Source organism: Lissotriton vulgaris, unplaced genomic scaffold, assembly GCF_964263255.1.
Source record: "Lissotriton vulgaris unplaced genomic scaffold, aLisVul1.2 SCAFFOLD_1442, whole genome shotgun sequence".
Lineage (NCBI taxonomy): Eukaryota > Metazoa > Chordata > Amphibia > Caudata > Salamandridae > Lissotriton > Lissotriton vulgaris.
The window spans coordinates 499,238-517,756 of record NW_028248104.1 but is presented as its reverse complement, the minus strand read 5'-3'; the positions used below and the strand labels follow the sequence as shown (position 1 = coordinate 517,756).

Below are 18,519 nucleotides of genomic sequence, written 5' to 3'. Positions count from 1 at the left end.
GAAGGATAGATGGCGGAGACTGTCCTGCCAGGGTTTCTAAAATTCTCTTCCAGCTTGAGCCCAAAACTAAGAGAACATGTAAAGTGTCATCGGCCCTCCTTCTGTTTGAGTATAATCATGGCTGGATGCCACCTGGATCCTAACACCTAAATGCCAAAGTAATGAGGAAACAAAGGTACACAGCTTGTTATCACTTACTTAAAAGAAGCTACGATTTGGAGGCCTTTTTATTTTTATTTTCTGCAACTTGTATATGTAACACATATGCACTGTAAAAAGTTCACATGTGTGAGTACGTGCGAGTATTTACAGGAATAACAACTTAAATAGCAATTCCTATTTTTTTTATTCAATACTTTCAAAACACTACTCATCCCACTGTAGGGTGTCGGAGCGCTTTACATCACACGCACATTATACACGGACTATTAATCATACAAATGTGTAGTGTAAATCAATGTACATGATGCATAAGGCAAATAATGTTTTAAGGTGTAGGCGTCACAAAGAGTATTTACTGGTAGGAATTATATGACAAGATTGTATAGCTGGTAGAAATAAAAAGTTGGGTTTTAAAATATAACAGAGCTTGGGATAGTCCATTATTTATGTTAAAAAAAACTTTAGCAGCCTTGTAATAACAGATTAAGAACAAACAAGGTTCTAAACCCACGTCTTCCAGTTTACATGCAGGTGCTTGATGCCGGTTCATAGCTCATTGTGCTATATTAGAAAAAATGCAAATTATGAACTGCAAGTAATAAAACAGTGGTCCACTTCCCTGTCTACATAACATAATAATCTGTAATCTGCATGTGACCTGATGTGCTTTGCAGAATACACATTAACACTATGCTACTTCATGTGTCAAAACTGTAACTAAACAAAACACAGATCTCCCCAGCAAGTTCTTTAAGCACCAGAGTTTCATTAATGTTTTTTTATTATTCCCTGAGATTTACTAGGCACACAGAGCTCGCTGCAGCACATGCTTGGACCCCATTAAATATTGTAAAATGCAGATGTTGCACCCAATCAAGCAAGAACAGATTTTCTGTCATGTTTCCCCTTGGTGCCAATTTATTGGAGACATAAAAAGGTACATGCAAGTTGACCCCTTTTCAGGACTCCGCCCCGTGTGACTTCATCCTCTTTTTGTTGCCCACTTTGATCCCCCAATTTAGGGGTTCCCAAAGTAAAGTTTTGCCAATCCCAGAACTGCTCATGACCATACAAGTTAAGAGCAGGGAGTTTTGGCTCACAAAGAGATCTTGATTTTCTGACTTTGCCTCTTCTATTAACTACCTTTCCCCATTGGATCACAAGCAAAAACTCTTGTCGCTCTCTTTGTCCTCCAGGCTACAGGTCTGCTCTTCGTCTGGCCAATATTATTTTATTTAGGGTTTGTTTTCTCAGCGCTGTTAATTACCAGAGGTGATTTCCAAGTGCTTATCTGACCTATGTCCTCTGGTACTTCTCCCTTTGATCTTGACAAAGCTCTTCTTCTTTTAACAAAGTTTACACTTTATTTTGTACCACTGTTGACTTTTCCTATACCTATTCCTCTGCAGGCCATCCTTCCCAAAATTTTGGATTTATTTATAAGGCTTAATAATCTTCTTCTGTTTTTAGAACTATAAATGATGGAACTATAAATATTGTTTACTAAATTGTCATATGGTTATTACGTTTCTATATTGTGTTAAGTTAGCATGTGCTTATTAAATGTTTAAACGCCATATTTTCTTTCTGCTTCGGTTTGCACACGACACCTAGTTGTTATTACAGCTTTTAACCTAGACGAAAGATGTGATTTATTTGAGAATAATATGTTATTGCACTGGTATCAGTCGTGCCTGGAACACTTGGTACAACTGTCTGCACACTGAGAACTGCACACTCTCCGAATAACCTAACACAAGGTTGCTGCAGGCCTGATCCTCGCACCACGTTAGTCATAACACAAATAATGTTTGTGCCAACATTTGGCTCTACGTGAGTTTAAGATACAATTACAGGGAATGAATCAACACACTTGATGCTTCGCATGCTGAGAGCTGGTAGCGGTTGATGTGATCTCCTCCTACTGAGAATTAGAGGTATGGGCCCGCCCTGCTAAGAACCCAGATGAGACCTTCTTAGATATAATATAATATGCTAATTAGGGTGCGCGAAATATAGGTGATACAGAATTCTATAGATTTTTGCATCATAACATGTTATCACCTTTTGCTTACTATGGATTAGTGACTATGCTGCTGACTCTGATTTTTATAATATGTATGTTGATATTATACAAGATACTGCGTTTGAGAATGCTGCATTGAAAAATAAACATTTCAAACTTGCACGTGTTTTCATTGCCTCCCAGTTTCGGTTTGGAATGATTATATAACGAAAGAGTGTTCATGTGTTCCACGATACCTGAGGTACTCCAAGTTCATGTTCTGGATTGTCTAAGACATTGGGAAGTATTTACTGCCGATGCGACACTGTAGCTAGCTTGGTAAGGGGATTTCTGAAACAAAGGTGAGTTGTGGGTCACCCTAACTCACCTAGGTTCTAGGTCTCTGTGCACAGTTCTGTGAGAGAACGGAAACCCTGCGACAAATTAGTACTCAATTTGATAGCCTTAAATGGAAGGAAAGCAAAAGTTGTATTGCCAGAATCTGAACTCATAGTGTGCAGACCACAGCAGTTGTCCGGAGTAAATCTTAGCCCACTGAGCCATCTAGCCAATTTGCTGATTCTGTTTGAACAACTTTGGTTTCTTTCTTTGTGCTGTCATCCCGTCAACTGCTATCCCTCTGTCCTGAAATTATCTGAGCTTCTATTTACTGGACTAAATGGTTTGGCTGCCTTTATATTTCTCTTACCAGCCTCCTTCCCCTACAACATCCTCTGGTGCTTCTGCCCTTGAATTCACTAATGTTTTCTCCAGAACCTGTGTGCCTTTTCCTAGTACTAGATCCCTTCTGTCTTAATTCTTCCTGAATTTAATCCTTGGATCTTGCTGCAGGCCTCTCCAGGTAACCCTATCCTAATACCCGGCCAGCCCCGTCTCTTGAATACTGCCTGGTGATTTGTTCAACAATTCACAGCTCGGGTGTCTGTTTTATCCACCTCAATCCAGCCTGGCCCCATGAGATCTGCCTCAGTGCCATCTGTGAGTTTCATGACATTCCCTTCATTGATTCAGGTATTATGCTATTGAAATATCCACTCAGAGCTGTACTGTCCAGGCTACCCAATTTAGACTCCTTCCCCAATGGCCAGTCATTGTGCTCCTCGCCACTCCCATCTATTGTCCTTACTGCACAATTCGAAAACTGATACATTTGCTTTGCCATAACTGCGTTACCATCAATGCACTGGTCACAAAACGGGTCTAAATGTCAATGCCTCGACATGTGCTGCTTTTTACATGTCTTTACTACTAGGGTTACTGTGGTGGCAGTTGGCAGGGCTGCTGGAAGGCAGGAAGCAAAGTGAACTTGATAAGGTAAAGGGGTTGCTCAGAGCCTTTAGATGAGTACAGATCGCAGAGGGGGGTAAAGAAGGCTGAACAGCCTGTGATGAGCGTAGGCAAGGTAGCAGCAGTAGATAAGAGAGGTGTTGGAAGGGATGAAGCCTATGGTGAAACTGGAAGGTGAATAAAACCTCTTCTGAGAGGGAGGAGAACCTGTAGTAAAATGTTCAAGTGGAACAGAGCCCGTGATGAGGGAGTGGCGAGGTCATGGGATGATTAGTGAGAGGAATATTCAATCTTATGTATTTAGTTTGAAGGTATATGTGTAGTAAGGGAGTGGTGTACTTTAACAGTAAGTGTGTGAAGCCCTTGTTGTGAGCAAAGAGAACAGACGGGTGATGAACCCTATGATGAAGAAGTAGAATTTGTATGGGCCCTATGGCAAGTTAGTTGAAAGGCAAATGTTTTACTGCTGACAGCAAGAAAACAGCGTGGAAGGTAATACTTTATAATAAGAGAGTTTGCAAGAGCAAAGAGGCATATGTGGTCAAGTTTACTTTAGGTTTTATAGTGGACTAGTAATCAGTCCTTGCTAGTACGTATAGCTTTTACTTTTATAGAGTACGTGGGACAAGTGGGTTTCTTTACAGGGCTAGAAGATTATTGTATATCTTTGTCCCTTGGACAAGTACAGTTATTAAAAAATTCCACACCCCTGATTAAGCCCTTCATCCTTCCATGTTCAATTCATTGAATACCACTGAGCTGGTTAATAAATAATACCAGTTATCAGTAGCTACAAGTGAATCAAATTGTGAAGCACGCCATGTGAATGTACTAATTATTCAAACAATTTGATGCCCTGGTGGCTAGGTTAGTGTTGACCTTATTGCCAAAACGCAAAACATGACCATGCCTGCAGCTTGGGTGGGGGTTGGGGTTTAATAACAATCACTTTATAAAGCTAAACAGACCATTCCAGAGTAACATCCATTACTTAAAGAATGAAAGACACATTGGCCAATTAACTTTGTGCTCCATGAAAGAGGTAAGTCATTGTTTTTGAGTGGCAACAAACCTAACCATGGCACGATGTAAGACGGGGAGCAACGAAGCAGTAAGTGGGGTAGATAGTCAACACAGAGTAAGAAGAACAAACGTGAGAGAGAGGAACACAGAGTACGGGAAGGAGGAGAAGGAAACAGACTAGAGACCCCAACATGGAGCATAGGGGGAAGGAAGCACACAAGGCAGACAGCTGGAAAACACATGCACTCTAATTGGGTCAAGTAAAACGTAGTAACCTAAAAGTGATCAGTGGAAGCATGCAAGTAAAGAGGCTATTCTCCAAGGAAGTGAAAATACATAATGAGCAATGTAAGCCGTTGAAAAAGTAGCAGGCAAATGAGATGGACAATAAATTAATGGTAAGACTTAAAGACCACTGAAAGATCTTGGCAAGCTGGCACTAGGTATTTGTCATATTCTCTTCCGTAGAGCCGTAAAGACCTGGCTTTTTGTCCAATAATTTTCCCCCTGGATTGTATTTTGCTGCAATTGTCTTTCAGCACCGGGAAACCCTTACGGGTAGCTGTCGCGCTATATAAAATGAATAAATAAATTAAATTTGTCAAATCAGACTCTGTAGGCCCTACCAAAAACAATAATCAAACGAACCTTGGCTAGCACTAAGACATAAAACTCTAGTTTGGCTATAAAGGAATTTTGACCCATGACTGATTAGACAGGACAAACTTTGCAGGGTCTCTATTAAAGACAAATGCAAAATGTACTGGCTGTGTAAAAGAGAAGCACCCATAATGCTATGTTGAAACTAGAGTTTAAGATGACCATTTTTACATTATACCCATGCTCCACTCCCCTCTCCTTTATCTATTCCCCGTAAGTAATTTAGTCCACCTTCAAGTTAAGGCAGGCAGTAGGTTTTAGCTCCGTCAACAAACTAGCATAATAATGTACAATCAGAACACATGCCTTTCATTTCTTGTTTCATTCCCCCACCCTCTCCACTCCTCAGTCCTTCTATATCCTTTCCAACAAGCTTTTTCGTTCTCCACTTATTTCCAGTCGCAAATTATTTTACCTTCAATATAGAGAGCAATGTAATTTTCCAGACTCTGCTTGACTGAAAGATTGATACAATCCTAAACCAACCTAAAACAAATTCCATATCTTATTTTAAACTTTGCTGATGCAGCTAGGCTACCGAGGCTCAAGTATCAGTTCTACCTAAACTTGAAGAAATAATGATGGATAAAAAATGTAATCAAATCTGTAAGAAACATTTGATAAACAAGATGAAATCTGTGGCAGCATATTACTTTGTAAAGACAATCATTACAATTCTAGAACTCAGAACAATTTCAGTCCCTGTTCAACCAAGCCATACCAGTAAGATTAATAGTATGGTTGCACAGTGTAGCAGGCAGACAAAAGGGCAAGGTTATTGAAAGTGTAATTAATACCTTTGGCCATACAATCTCCAGATTGCAGTTTTCTGTGCAATACTAATATCGATGAGCTCCGAAAGACTGTGCTTCCAATGTAAGAGATCGGAATCTTTCAAGGCATCCATGAGTTTGTTGGCTTGCTTGCCTGCAAAAGCTCTCTGTTGAACTAAGGACTGTATACCGAGAGATGCCAAGTACTAAAGTGGAGATGAAAAAATAAAATAATGAGTGCAATGAAGCCAAGCTGTGTACGCAAATCTTCAAATTACTATGCTTTGCATGCAACCAACTCCTAAATATATGAATATATGTCTTTACAATGCATGCAATTTCCATGCATGGCTTCTCCATGCAGCCTTTGCCACCCTTAGTAAGTAGATATTCACTGGAAAATACAAATATTAAAGTACTGTTATAGTTATGTGAAAAGTTCAGTGACATTGTAATGTTTTAAACTATAAACCAGTTATAGTTGTCTCAAGCAACTATAACTCATGCCCCCGCATGGGTGAGAAGGACTGGACCTGCATCTGTTACACCCAGGACCACTAGAGTGACTCCAAGAGCTAGTTGACTAGCCTCCTGACTACAGCCTCAGGGACAGCAGGCTACAACAATCTAGAGCCCAGCACCTAGACTCTGCAATCTGTGAGTCCTACCCTGCCAAGTGGTGCCACCCCTGTCCTGGAACCTTCGAAGTGGGTCTGACAGTGCTCTGCCATCCCATCTGTGGATCCAGCAGAACCGACATCTCCTCTGCAGCGCAACCCGGAGAAGAACAAATGCATCACCGCTGCAACATGGACTTTCCCAGCGCAAGGACTTCACATCACTTTTGCTACACAATGCATCCCTTACGCAGGCCCTCACATTGCAAGCCTCTCATCAACAGCAGCCTCGACAACGACACAGAACTGCGCATTGCAAACCCCACAACTTCCTTGGAACCAACGGTGCACGATGCATCTCCGATAAGCACTTCGCATTGCCTAAGCCGTGCCACGCATCCTGGACATGGGATTATACAACTCTCTGCCACTGGGATTTAAGGTCCTCTTCTTCAGCAGGGAAAAGCCTTACTGGGTCTTTGTTGCCAGTCCACGCTCCGTCGCAGTAGGCCTGAACTTGTGGCTTTGTCCCAGTCCAGCGCAACCAGAACCACAGTAGCTGTTTCGCTCTTTTTAGTGGTATTTTCACTGAAAACTTTAAAACTGAATATCTCTAGTTCTGTTGACTGGATTTATGTCATTCATTTTGCTCTTGACATATCTATTAAAATGTACTTTATTGTCCTAACTTGGTGAAGGGTTTTTCTTGTGCCGAGTTTTCACTGTTTTACTGTTTGAAGGGCTGCGTAAATACTTTACACACTGAATCTAAGTTAAGCCTGGCTGCTCTGTGCCAAGCTAACACAGGGTTGAGCACAGGTTAATTTGGGGTTTGCTAGGGACTTTATCCTAACAAGGATTGTGGTTGCTGCTTGAGTAGGGTTTTACCCCACGCAACCAGTAACCCAATTTCTTACACAGATCTATCATCTTCCTCTAAAAGTCCCCACCATTGTTAATGTAATGTAGTATACTTCAGTATTTCACAAAATGCAATGATTAATAATAGTGATTATTGTTATAAAGTTTTAATTTTAAAAAACGTCTGGGTCTTTTTTTTATAATATAGCTTTCAATATTGCAATTTGAAGGCTGAAAAATGTCAAAAGACTTAGAATATTTTTTTTTAAATAAAAATACCATGTCTCGGAGTCTTACTTTTAACATTTAACCCACAAAATGCAATCAGAAAAACAACCACAAAGGGGGCTCTGCACTGCAGCTGAAAAGAATAGAGGTCAAGCTAGGAGTGCTCGTGAAGAAGTGTATAAAAAAATGGAGTGGTTCCTGCCACTCATTTAGTATTCTTTAAAAAAATATTTTTGTGGGTCTCCCAATGCCCACCCAGGACACCCCTATGGAGTATTTTAAATAGGGGCTGCAGGGGAAGCCCAGTGATAGATAGATAGCTACAGATAGAGCTAGATAGCTATAGATAGAGATAGAGATAGATAGCTATAGATAGAGATAGATAGCTATAGATAGAGATAGAGATAGATAGCTATAGATAGATAGCTAAAGATAGAGATCGATAGCTAGAGAGATAGATAGATAGCTAGAGATAGAGAGATAGATAGCTAGAGATAGAGAGATAGATAGTAAGAGATAGATAGCTAGCTAGATAGATATAGATAGCTAGCTAGCTAGAGATAGATAGCTAGATAGATAAGGTTATAGATAGCTAGAGATAGATAGCTGGAGATAGATAGCTAGAGATAGATAGCTAGAGATAGATAGCTAGAGATAGATAGCTAGAGATAGATAGCTAGAGATAGATAGCTAGAGATAGATAGCTAGAGATAGATAGCTAGAGATAGATAGCTAGAGATAGATAGCTAGAGATAGATAGCTAGAGATAGATAGCTAGAGATAGATAGCTAGAGATAGATAGCTAGAGATAGATAGCTAGAGATAGATAGCTAGAGATAGATAGCTAGAGATAGATAGCTAGAGATAGATAGCTAGAGATAGATAGCTAGAGATAGATAGCTAGAGATAGATAGCTAGAGATAGATAGCTAGAGATAGATAGCTAGAGATAGATAGAGAGATAGATAGCTAGAGATAGATTGCTAGAGATGGATTGCTAGAGATGGATTGCTAGAGATAGATAGCTAGAGATAGATAGCTAGAGATAGATAGCTAGAGATAGAGAGATAGATAGATAGAGATAGATAGCTAGATAGATAAGGTTATAGATAGCTAGAGATAGATAGAGAGATAGATAGCTGGAGATAGATAGCTAGAGATAGATAGCTAGAGATAGATAGCTAGAGATAGATAGCTAGAGATAGATAGCTAGAGATAGATAGCTAGAGATAGATAGCTAGAGATAGATAGCTAGAGATAGATAGCTAGAGATAGATAGCTAGAGATAGATAGCTAGAGATAGATAGAGAGATAGATAGCTAGAGATAGATAGCTAGAGATAGAGAGATAGAGATAGATAGAGAGATAGATAGCTAGAGATAGATAGCTAGAGATAGATAGCTAGAGATAGATAGCTAGAGATAGATAGCTAGAGATAGAGAGATAGATAGAGATAGATAGCTAGCTAGATAGATAGAGATAGAGAGCTAGCTAGATAGAGATAGATAGCTGGAGATAGATAGCTAGAGATAGATAGCTAGAGATAGATAGCTAGAGATAGATAGCTAGAGATAGATAGCTAGAGATAGATAGCTAGAGATAGATAGCTAGAGATAGATAGCTAGAGATAGATAGCTAGAGATAGATAGCTAGAGATAGATAGAGAGATAGATAGCTAGAGATAGATAGCTAGAGATAGAGAGATAGAGATAGATAGAGAGATAGATAGCTAGAGATAGATAGCTAGAGATAGATAGCTAGAGATAGATAGCTAGAGATAGATAGCTAGAGATAGAGAGATAGATAGAGATAGATAGCTAGCTAGATAGATAGAGATAGAGAGCTAGCTAGATAGAGATAGATAGCTGGAGATAGATAGCTAGAGATAGATAGCTAGAGATAGATAGCTGGAGATAGATAGCTAGAGATAGATAGCTAGAGATAGATAGCTAGAGATAGATAGCTAGAGATAGATAGCTAGAGATAGATAGCTAGAGATAGATAGCTAGAGATAGATAGCTAGAGATAGATAGCTAGAGATAGATAGAGAGATAGATAGCTAGAGATAGATAGCTAGAGATAGATAGAGAGATAGATAGCTAGAGATAGATAGCTAGAGATAGATAGCTAGAGATAGAGAGATAGATAGAGATAGATAGCTAGCTAGATAGATAGAGATAGATAGCTAGCTAGATAGATAGAGATAGAGAGCTAGCTAGATAGAGATAGATAGCTAGATAGATAAGGTTATAGATAGCTAGAGATAGATAGAGAGATAGATAGCTAGAGATAGATAGCTAGAGATAGATTGCTAGAGATAGATTGCTAGAGATAGATTGCTAGAGATAGATTGCTAGAGATAGATTGCTAGAGATAGATAGCTAGAGATAGATAGCTAGAGATAGATAGCTAGAGATAGATAGCTAGAGATAGATAGCTAGAGATAGATAGCTAGAGAGCGAGAGATAGAGAGATAGAGAGAGAGAGAGATAGAGGGATAGAGGGATAGAGATAGAGAGATAGATAGAGAGATAGAGAGATAGAGAGATAGATAGTGATAGATAGCGATAGATAGATATAGATAGATAGATATAGATAGATATAGATAGACAGATAGATAGATAGACAGATAGATAGACAGATAGATAGATAGGACAGATAGATAGATAGATAGGACAGATAGATAGGACAGATAGATAGGACAGATAGATAGGACAGATAGATAGATAGATAGATAGATGTATTTCGATAGGTTTTCCTGCTTCGAGGGCGCACTACACAGCAGGTAGGAAACTCCTTATTAGTACATAAAAGCGCAGTACCATTGCGACCTTCAAGGTCGAAACATGTTAGGCATGAGGACTTCAAGCCAGGTCGGAATGGTACTGCGCTTTTATGTACTAATTAAGGAATTTCCTACCTGCTGTGTAGTGCGCCCTCGAAGCAGGAAAACCTTTGGAAATATATATTTGTTTTGTGGGATCCCCTTCCCCAAACAGCCAATGGTTTTAATGTATTCCTAACCTTCCTTTACCACCACTAAAACCTAAAATTACTTTTACCTTTCTTGAACACTTCCTGCACCGAAGACATTTTTCAAAATAACATAATTATGTAATTGAAAAACAAATACGTATGTGCATGTTAAAGGTATGAATGGTAAAGATGCAAATACTTACCTGCTTGACAAAAGTTGCGTTGGAAAGGCATTGCGTGTTCCCCTGAAACATCTATTCAGTGGGTAATGGTTTGTAGATAGGGAAATGAGTTTCTTCTCTGCCAACCAAGTAAGGGTCCCAAGCCAGAGAAGAGAACCTCTCACAAGCGTGAACGCTTCTCCACTTCATATTACTACTTACTCCCCTGGTCACCAGTGCAAGAAGAACTTGCTCTACAGACATGTATGAAGCTCCCTCTCATTTCCAAGCCTCATTCTGTCAGACTGAAAAACGAAGGCGGAGACTCCAGCCCCAGGTGTGACAGCTGGAACTGTGGGACCAGTGGGAAGTTAACCCCTTCATTGCTGGAAGCCACAAAGGAGTGCAGCCCTTTGAAAATGCCCCCAGGAAGTGAATGACAGTGGCTGTCACAGTAGTGTGATAGGCTCTTGCTGCTATGATTCAGTGACAATAGCAGAAAGACGGTACCGTATGTTCAGGGATCATGAATGTATAACCCGCGAGAGCCCACTGTGGCTCAGTTTTGTTCCGTGGACAGCTGTACATTTGCATATTCTGACAGGAATTAGTGTTGCATCCCATTAGTCATCCACTATTTCTTTTATACGTGAAACTTTAGATTACGCTCGCCTGCACAGATATTTGCCTTTTTTCAAGGCGCTTGAAGAGTCTCCTACTGCCAGCTGGGAGGCCTTGACACAATCTTGCCTAATCAAACCCTCTCCCAGCAGCCCCTACTGCAGACCATTATCCAGAAACTCTACGTGAATTGAAGGATGGCTCACGAGAAGCCTCAAAATAAAATAAGAATAAGTTCATCAATTCCACCTTTGGTAAATCCTCCAGAATTAACCACACAAATAAAAGTGCCCGCCAATTATGTACAGCTATACAAATTCCATTATATAGATGAAAACTGGATTTTTCACTCAGAAGAGATCTTGATAACTGTAGCAATACCCTGTTGAGGTGCCTGAAAGAGACAATATGGAAGAATCCACTGGCACGCGAAATTTAAGGAGTGAAAGTTTATCTTAGGGGATGTCACTGAGGATACCGAAAGGCTAGAAGCGAATAGCTTACCAGTGATCAGGCTATAAAACAGATGTATTAGAACAGGTTGAAATATTCTGGTCTGGATAAAGAAATTGCAGTATTCAGCACAAATCTACCTATTACGATCTATAGGCTGATGCGCAACACAAGTGTGCAGAAAACACTCCTAGCAAAGGAGCTGCAAACCTTTTTGATGTGTGTGCAACATTCTATACAAATATTACATCAGGAGTTAGGAGCCTGCACTCAGCAGTATTAATAGAACTCCAAATGAGGGACTGGTACACAGAAGCGATGGTCTTGCAGTTAGTACACCGTTTGAGACCGCTACGTCTAATTTTCCTAATGTACTAAATGTGACAAACTTTTGCCATGCAATCTGAGAACTACATCAGAGACAAAGGAGCATGTATGTATGTATGTATGTATTTGAGCTTATATAGCGCACAGCTACCCACAAAGGGTTTCCCGGCGCTTGCTTAGGGAACCCGTCCTGGTATTCCCCTGTGAGATAACCCCGGCAGGGTATCCGCAAGGTGAAAGCCAGGCATCCCGCCGCGAGGGGCCGTTGTGGAGATTAAGCAAGCTATTGCCCAGAGTCGCAGAGTGTGAACCCGTGAGTCGAGAAGGCACCGGAGCGAGAATTATCGAGTCCGTGGAATTTTTGAGCCCAAGACCCGCCGAGGCGGGGAATTGAACCCTGGTCCAGGGCCGATCTCAGCTTCCGGGTCTGCCGCCTCTAACCCCTGAGCCACACTTAATACATACAATGGAGAGGTTATCAGAGATGACAAGGAAAAAGCACAGACATACGAGGAATAATATGGCCAACGATATACGGATAATGAAAGAGCCATGGAGGAAATCTTTACATACCTCTTGTCCTTTAAGGCACCAAAGCTCACCAGATCCATTGAGGCGCCCTAGAGTAACCTATAACACTAAAAAGCCATTTGGGCTAAATGGCTCGAGAAAACACTTTTTATACACGTTTGACCTTTTTGGCTAATCCTGGAGTGATGGACTACTGGTTGGGTCAAAGGCCAGGCATACCTAGCTATCCTAACAAGGCACAAATGTGCCTAAAATCATCCAAGCAAATTACTACCTTTTATCGCCCAAAATGTCTTGCAAGGGCTTCTTAAAATAGTCCAAATCGAGTGCCCACCAAACACAATATAAGGGGGATCTTGCTTAGTGAGTGATGTTAGGTCCTTCATCTCAATGTACAACAAGCATTTGCAATGCAACAGGTCTCACATTTGCAAGAGTTTAAGCTACTGGCATTGTAAATTTAAAGCGGTGTAAAGTTAAGGAGCCAGGTGTGTAAAAGATTTCAGGTGATGCCCCAGTGGTGCCAATCAATCCCAGGCAAGATCCCATGGTGCTGTCAGTATTTGAAGATGCTTACAGTGGCCTATGTAAAGCGTTAGATCACTAAAGGCTGCTGGACGAACCACTCTGTCACTCCATTATATTTATGGGTATGGCAGCTGGTGAAGCGGGCACCATGAAGATACAATAGACAAACACACTTTCTTTACCCGACCCCACACCATGCACCAGCACCTCGTCGCATTCTCAACCCAAAAAAAACAAGAAAAAAAAGCATTTGTAATTAAATATGTCTTGCATTTATGAGAGTTTGAGCTATTGGCATTGTACATGACAATTGCTTAAAGTCTCGCAAGTGTGAGTCCTATTGCATTGCAAATACTTTTTTTGTTTACAAGTGCCCCATGCCACGCTTTCACGTTAATGGCGGCCGCATCCCTTTCTTTAGACAAGCCGCATCTAAAGGAAGGGGCGCAACAGTCATTAAAGTGAAAGCTCGGTATGGGGCGAATTTACAAAAAAAAGCATGTGCTTGTCAAGTTGACAAGCAAATGCTTTTTTTCGTAAAAGCACCCCATGCACGATATCATTTTAATAGCGGCCGGCAGACCTCCGTTTAGATGCGGCTCATCTAAAGAAAGGGGCGTGGCCTCCATTAATGTGAAAGTGTGGCATGGGGAGCTTGAAACAAAAAAAAAGTGAATAAATATGAGAAAAGAATATAAATTCAACGGCGTTCGGTTCAGCAAACAAACCTAAGGCGTGGCCGCCACAGTGACGTGCCGTGCTTTAAAAAAAACAAGCATTTACAATACAAATGGTCTCGCCTTCGAAAAAGTTAGAGCTATTGGCATTGTAAATGACAAACTTTTTATTTATGGGTTGGTTTTGAAAACAGATAAATAAATGACATTGTCATTTACAATGCTATTTGCTTAATCTCTCGCAAATGCGAGACCTATTGCATACACACACACACACACACACACACACACACACACACACACACACACACACACACACACACACACACACACACACACACACACACACACACACACACACACACACACACACAAAATAAATTGAGGCTTCTGTCATTTGTACACTGTCCTCGCAAAAACATCATGCAGTTGTGTGATGTGTGCTTCTAAAAGTGAAGGGTATTGAAGCCTGTGCAGACTCAAAGATCTTGCTTGCACAAGTAGAGAACATAGAGACCATGCAGCAATTCTTGGGCCCAGTGAATGCAGTTTATAAATCACACAGTCCTTAATCTCCTGCACATGCCATCTTTTTGAATACATAGGCCTCCTCAAGGCTGAGTTCCATACACGAATAGATTTCAGGCACCTGAGCGCGATGTCAAAGTGATCTGTTAAGTGAACTCCTCACATTTGTATATGCAAGAGCCAAGGTGGACTCTCTTGGCTGTGCCTTCATTGAAGTATGTTTGATCTGTTACAGAGGTCACACGTGCAGGCTCTTTGGGCATGTGCGATCTGTACTTAGTACTAGCAAAATGTCAAGTGTATGGAGTTGATGTGTAAAGTGTAGTCAACAACGATCTCACTTGCAGGAGCTGATGGCCATGGCTGTGTGATCACAAAGATCAATGCAGGAGTGGACTGATCACATAGATCCCACTAGCAGGAGCTGGGGGGCTGTGTGATGTATGCAGTGTGCTTACAAATATATAGTATGCAGCAGAGGGGTGCGGCTGACAATGAAAGCACTGATGAGTATCAGTGAGAGCTTATTTCAGACTGTCGGATTGGGTACCTCTTCGATTTAAGAGTTGGAGAAACCCTGTCCGGTGGGGGGTGATCTACCCCCTTTAGAGGTGAGGGACTCGTCTGTACTATATATTAACAGAGCAGGGGACAGCAGAGCCACGCCCGAATCTGACCAGAAACCCCCGATATATATTCCATAACACGGTTGCTTGTATGCAGCAGTATAAGCAAAAGACTAAGTTGGGCCAGCAGGGGTGTGTGTCTAGGGAGGCCGGCGATTCTAGTGTGACAACGATAGCATGAATATAAGATGTTTTATGGAGCGCTGCACCCGACTGTACCGAGAGGCGCCTTACAGCACGAAGCCCGAATCGTAGCAATGCTCCTGGAAGCAGGCCCTGCTACAACGCTGTTTGTTTATTGCGGAGGGAGGGGATGCGGCGCTGAACCAACAGTTCAGATGTGATCAGACTGTCCCATTTGGGATGGGTCGTTGTTATGCCACATTATTTCCCCCGGAGACTCCCCTGAACCGTGGAGTAGAGATGTGAAAAGCAGGGGGTGAGGGATGCTGGGTGGACGGATTTCGCAGGACTGGCAGAATAAGGGGCTAGGAGAACAAGGATATTCAACAGTGACTCCAGCCCGCATAGAACAGCGAGGCGAGGCTATTGAAAAGGCATGCACCATAGAAAGTACACAAAATAAAGAGTGGCAAATAAACGCTGGCACCGGGCTGCCATTTCTAGTTACTTGTGGGTCTTTGAGTTCCTTCCTAAGCAGTCCTTTACTTTTATTACTGACAATTATATTAGCCGACCGTGTTGCTGTTCCGGTAATGCTCCAGTGTTTCAATGTGATCGATTTCCTGGTACCATGTATCTTGTTTATGTTTATCTGTGTTCAGGAGTTTGAAAGGCGTGCTCCTTGCCGTCGTGTGCCAACTCCATCTCACTCTCGTGTCTCTTCTCTTCCCTGACAGTGAAACCCTCAGAGTACAGCCTGGACAGTGCGCAGAACCCCATTTGCACCAGCTTCACCACCAAGCAGCTGACGGAGCTGGAGAAGGAGTTCCACTTCAACAAGTACCTGACACGGGCCCGGCGGGTGGAGATCGCCACCACCCTGGAGCTCAACGCAACCCAGGTGAAGATCTGGTTCCAGAACCGGCGGATGAAGCAGAAGAAGCGCGAGAAGGAGGGCCTGGCTCCCTCGGCAGGGTCCCAGAGCTGCACCTGCGAATGCAGCGAGGCCTTGGACCAGTGCAGCTCCCCGTCTCCAGACCATTCTCCAGACTCCTTGTCATCTTGATGGGGCAGTAAGGACCTCTTGTTCCAACTTATTTGCGCGCGAAACTGCAGCAAAGTATTTACTCCTCAGCAGCAATAAAAGGTGCGTATCTTATATTCTAGATATACCCCTTTCTTTTGTTTTAAAATTACACAGTCGCAGGATGACCAGACACAGTTTTAGATCAACTTTGAGTGTTTGGGATTCTGTGTGTGCTCGCCCCATGAAGAGTAGCAAGGAGTTTCTTTTAATATTAAACCCAGAAAGAGAGCGAGTTTGTAAATATATAGTAAATTGTAAAGAAAAGTATTTTTGGAAGGTGGACAGAGTCTCTGCGTGATAGGCATGTATATTTCTTTTATTCACAAAGCATTTAGTACGTGTGTGAAAACATTCGGAAAGTCAGGGTGAATGTTGGTGCTCGTGCTCCTTCTCAATGATGACACGCCTGGCTGCCTTCGGGACCGCTCCTGCCGTTCTTTGCACTATTGGTGAGTTACCTGGTCTCTCAGGCTCTCTGGAGCCCTGACTGTTGATGGGAGCTTTGTCGCTTGGCAACGGCTTCTGCTGTTAGCGATGCAAATGGCAGGCAATAAACTGCCGTGCTTCTTAGCTTGTTGTATCTTATATTTATTATAGGCTTGATTCATGGCCTATCCCTCAGATTCCTAGTGGGGATCCCACCCTTTTAAAGGGATAGAATATAAAACGTAATAGAGCCTAGTCCTTAATGCCGGTTTTAGCAAGATGCAGTCTGGACTGAAAACGCCCGTTGTAGGAGAGTTGGGTCTGCTTTCCTTTGGTCACCTCACTTTTTGCTTCACTGGTTTTTGACTTAATGTGGCTGTGGTCCTGCTAATCAGACCCACAGCCCAGCTGCTCTCTCTCTAAATTCACTACTATGTACTTTAGGTACATTACCAATTGGATACTGTGTCACCTTATGAGCCCCTGTACAGTGTACCATAGGTACCCAGGGCATAGGTGCATCCAAGGCCTACCAGGGGCTGCAGCATATCTTTTGACACCCCTGGCTGGCCATTCAAATCTACACAACTGGCTGATCACTCAGCTGGGGCAAGGTGGTGTAATCACCCCTTGCTTAGATATAGTATACCTATATCTAACCTTATGTCTGGACACATATACACTTATAAGTCACTCCTATGGCAGGCCTTAACAATCCTGAAGGCAGAGTACTTGGTTTTATGTGAGATGGTGCTCTAGCATGAGCTGAGCCTGCCTGCAGCTTTCGGAACCATATCCTTTAGCTGTTCTAGGATATTGCCATACCATATACTCTTAAGTGCATTATAATCCTCGCGGTTAGATGCTAACTATGGTTCGGCTTTATCGAAACATGTAGAGTAAGGTGTCATACGATTTGGAATACTACCCCCTCGCCAGTCCTGGCGATGAGGGTAGCATTCCACCCTTCTAGAGGGAGAAGACATGTTGTTCTAACTATTCCCGGTTAAAGTTAACCAGAGCCTCAGCATCACAAAATGGATGCTGCTGCCACAGACACAAGTCTGACCTCCTGCTGCTGGGAGTCCTTCCAGCGAGGGAGGCTTGGACAATAGGTTTCCTGCCTTGGGAGGTGCTAGCACCACCCCAGACAGGACTTTGTGTATTGGGACAAGGAGGGCTCAAAGGATTGAGACATGCCTGGGGCACACAAGGTGTCCCATGCATAGTCCCGTTCAAACTGATGCTGGGGCTTTCCTGCCCCAGCTCTGGCGCAAAACTGGACAGAGGGAAAGGGGTGTAACAGCCCCCTTCCCTGGTCCCACCCATAGGAGGGACCTAGCAGGTAATCCAGCCCCTAAGATTCATATATAGGTAGGAGCGGAGGCTAGAGACTTTAGATTATCCTGACTTAAACTTTGAAACGAAACTCTGGACCTTCATCACTCTACTTTGGAAGAAGACGACTGAAGAATCTCCCTTGTGGTCAAGGAGTGACCACCCTGCACAAGCAGGCACCATCCAGCAATCGCCAACTTCTTTGCCGCCGCCTCCCGCCCGAGCCCAGAGCCTGACAAGAACCGGATTCCCAGACATCCAACAGCCCGATCCACAGTCCCTGCAAAGCGGAGACCCGTGGAGGCGACGAGAGACGTGGGACCGGCCATCTTGAAAAGTCTGCAACCTGCTAACTGTGCAGCCCCGAGGCCTCCTCGAAGCTGTGCATTGGGGATTGAGAAGCCCCAGCCTAGAGCAGCATCTGCACCAAAGATCAGCCCTGCACACTCCACGAGTTCTGCGTGGGGCCCTTTTGCATGTT

At 42.5% G+C, this 18,519-nt stretch overlaps 1 protein-coding gene across 1 annotated transcript in view; it reads right to left on the bottom strand.

The window, feature by feature from the left end:
- ANAPC5 (anaphase promoting complex subunit 5) overlaps positions 1–18,519 on the bottom strand; it is a 152,410-nt gene that overhangs the window by 34,560 nt on the left and 99,331 nt on the right. The window contains exon 10 of the mRNA XM_086949880.1: positions 5,956–6,137. Within this exon, the coding sequence (XP_086806006.1) occupies positions 5,956–6,137 (182 nt within the window). The remainder of the gene's footprint in view (positions 1–5,955; positions 6,138–18,519) is intronic.